At 58.4% G+C, this 3400-nt stretch overlaps 1 protein-coding gene across 1 annotated transcript; it reads right to left on the bottom strand.

Annotated features, from left to right (window-relative positions):
• Nucleotides 1-1012: 1012 nt before the first annotated feature.
• LOC124704537 (F-box/kelch-repeat protein SKIP20-like) lies at nucleotides 1013-2666 on the bottom strand. The gene has a single exon (XM_047236808.1). It carries the CDS (start codon nucleotides 2568-2570, stop codon nucleotides 1476-1478), a length of 1095 nt encoding a protein of 364 aa, XP_047092764.1. The 5' UTR covers nucleotides 2571-2666; the 3' UTR covers nucleotides 1013-1475.
• Between the last annotated feature and the right edge of the window lie 734 nt (nucleotides 2667-3400).

Below are 3400 nucleotides of genomic sequence, written 5' to 3' on the forward strand. Positions count from 1 at the left end.
CGAGTCACGCCGTTCACGGGACGGCGCACGCCGCTCATCGCGGCGGCGCCGGCGCTCGTCGAGCCCATCGCTGCTCCATCTCCTCCCGTACCGGCGCCGTCGCGCCTCTTGTCCCGTCGAGGCGTCGAACGCCGCAACGGTGTCGCATCTGCTCGCTCCGCCACGGCGCTGCCGCCGCGGCCTCCTCGGCGGCGAGGCGGGGGCGGAGAACCGCCGCAAGATCCGCCGCCCTGGCGCGCCTCACGCCGGCGGGCGCCTCCTCCTCGGTGCCTCCTCGAGTGCCGCACGCCGCGCAGCCGGCTCGTCAATGGAGGAGACGGCGGTGGAGGAGGTGGCCATCGCCGGGGCGGTTCGCCATTGCCACCGGTGATGGAGGAGACGGCCGTGGAGCCGACGAGGGGCTGTGTTTGTTGCCGGCGGGGTGTGGTGGCTACCATTGATGAGCCGGGAGACCTTTTATAGACGCCGGCGTCGGGAAGAAAGCGCGGGAACGGACGAGAAGAGGCGGGAAGATCGCGCGGGAACGGGCGGTGGCGTGCGAACGCCGGCGACGCGTGGAGGCCGCGCGGCACCGACGAGACGTCTCGCCCGCCCCTCCGTCGCCATTAAGGCAAAGATGCCGCCGTGTGTCACGCGCGCGCGAATAACTTCCCGTCGCGAGGTAGGCGACGGTTGGGTTAAAATTAACCGTGCCGGCGACGCGTCGGCCCCGCCACTCCCCGCCTCGCTTTTCGTTGTGTCCAGGCGTCCCGGAGCGTCCCCCGTGGGACGGGGACGAGGCTCGGGCGCCGGACACCGTATCGGGCCGCGCCGGACAAAAAAGGGCTTTGGGGGACGCGGCTGGAACGCTTTTTTTGTCCGGCGCGCCCCAAATCGCTTTGGGGGACGGTTTGGGGGACGCGACTGGAGATGCTCTTAACGTGGACAACCCTCACCAAATGGAGGTGGTGAATGCCGGCGACTTCAATAGCGCACATCAACGCTGCTGCGATGCCTATTTGAAAGATGCTGGTGGAGATGCTCTAAAAGCAGTGTATTGACATTTCAGAAAACACAGGACCTAATGATTACGCCCGACAAACAATAAGTTGTTGAAATGCTGTTGCGATAGCCTGTTCGTGCGCAACAATGTTTCTCCTTAAGAAAAGACGGGATCCTATTCAATGGCGCAGGTGAGCATCTTCTTCAGTTTCAGAGTTTCTGATTTGTGGTGTGTACTCCACACCAAAACGCGATACACAAGTGTGTTAAGCGTCGCTCGGAGCCTGCGACGCGGGGGACGCACCTTGCAACCAAGCATGCTTGATGCTCGTTGCTCTTCCGTCTCCATGACCGACCGCTTGCGCGGCCGCCGGCTGGGGCAGATTGTGGTGGGCAGACGAGGTCGGCCGAGAAAGTCATGGCTTGCCTTCAAGATAAGCGAGGACGAGGTCATGTGTGCAGAAATCCAGCAGATGTTTACACATTCCTCAGCATCACACGCGTACAGAAGCCATGGAGAACACGAAGCCGGCGAACTCCGGCGGAGGGGGCACCACGGTCCAGTTCTTGGACTTAACATCGAACACCCAGAGCGCGTGCCCGCCGGACTCGATGGCGCCGGTGACCACCACCCGCTCACCGCCTCCGACGGCGACCGCGCGCGCAGTGCCGGCCTTGAGCCCCGGAGGGTAGGGCCCCACCTCGATCCAACCTCGGCGCTCCCCGCGCCACTCCATCATGGCCGTCCCCTCGATGCACCACACCCGGCCGCGCACCACGACGTGCGCCGCCGACGGCGGGGCGCGCACGCGCTCCAGGCGGCGCCACTCGCCGGTGGCCGGGTCGAACCACTCCGCGTCGCGCTCGAACCCGCCCTGCCGGCCAGTGCGGTACCCGCTCACGGCCATGAACTTGTCACCGGCGACTGTGGCCATGCCGTCGCACTCATCCCGCTCCTCCGACATGTCAGGCAGCGGAGCCCAACAGTCAGCCTCCGTGTCGTACGCCTCTGCCGTCTTCAGCGCGTTCTTGAGCTTGTCATGGCCGCCGGCCACATAGATCTTGCCACCCGCCTCGGCGCACGCGAAGAACGACCGCGCCGACCGCATCGGCGTGCCCTTGTGCCACACGCCGGTGGCAGCATCAAGAACGTGGACGTCCGCCACGGGCTCGAAGGTCTTGGAGTCCCAGCCGCCCATCACCGCGAGGCGGGTCCCGACGGCCGCGCACTGCGCGAACATCGGCATCGGCGGCGCCGCGCGCTCGCGGTGCCACTCGCCGGTGGTGACGTTGTACACGGCCACCCCGTAGGCCGAAGAGTCGTCCTTGGGGGCGTCGTCCCCGGCGGCCGGGCTGCCGAACTGCAGGAGGTACACCAGATCCTCGTTCGCGCCGGCCTCGGCGCGCGCCATGGCGAACTCCGGCGCCGCGGCGGCGCTCTTCCACCCTCGGCACACCCGCCGCATGGAGCGGAAGGCGTCGTGCGGGACGCGCACCAGGCAGTCGACGGCGATGTCGTCCGGCATCCCCGGGATGAGGTCGATGTGCTCGACCATGCACTCTTCCACGCGGATCTTTGAGTTCCTCATTTTCACTTTCTTGCGAGAGATTGATGCTTTGCTTCTCGATTCGGATGGCTCACTCACCTCCTCTGCCTCGGCTTAAATAGAGAGGAAGGCTAAGCAAATAGAAAATGTAACAACTTGATGATATAATATAAAGCTACATGTGATTTTTCTATTACAACAAAACCACGATGAGATTGGTAGTAAAAATTTATCTTGTGTTCTCAGGCTGGATACAAAAGTTGATATTGATAGGAATTGTAAAACCATGAGTGTTATGTATTTTTTATTTTTCCTAATAGAAGACTCAAAGTCTTACTTTTCTTAAGGTGCCATAAAGTGAGAGGGATCCAACAGAACTAAAAACATACTCGTATTTGTTTTTTACTTCGCTGCTCAGTCAAGTTTTTACACCATTTGATGAGCATCGTGATTTGTGCTAGTCATGATTTGCAACTGAAATTTGATGACATGATCTGACTGAGAATGAAGTTAGTTCTTAGTCGACTGAGAAATAGTAATACCCTTTATTTTTGTAGGGAAACCAAAACCAATTTATTTTGGCAAAGGTTATTTCTAGATCTATTAGCCAACAATTTCAGCATCAAGAAACATCAAACAATCAGTGAAATAATTTGCTCGAGTTCGGACAGGGTGTTTCTACACCCGGGTGCATATGCACCCTTTATTTGAAACGCATATTAAATATATTTAAAAATGTTAGAAAAATACAAATAAAAATTCTTTGTGTATACCTTGACATGTTACATGCTTACAAAGTTGTTTCAGCAAAAACCGATATGTTTCATGCCTTGTGCAAAAAAAACAAATCTTAGGTGCTAAAATAGTCTATT

Source organism: Lolium rigidum, chromosome 3 (assembly GCF_022539505.1).
Source record: "Lolium rigidum isolate FL_2022 chromosome 3, APGP_CSIRO_Lrig_0.1, whole genome shotgun sequence".
Lineage (NCBI taxonomy): Eukaryota > Viridiplantae > Streptophyta > Magnoliopsida > Poales > Poaceae > Lolium > Lolium rigidum.

Coding starts and splice junctions, on each gene's coding strand:
- LOC124704537 (XM_047236808.1), bottom strand. CDS start 2,570: ATGAGGAACTCAAAGATCCGCGTGGAAGAGTGCATGGTCGAGCACATC.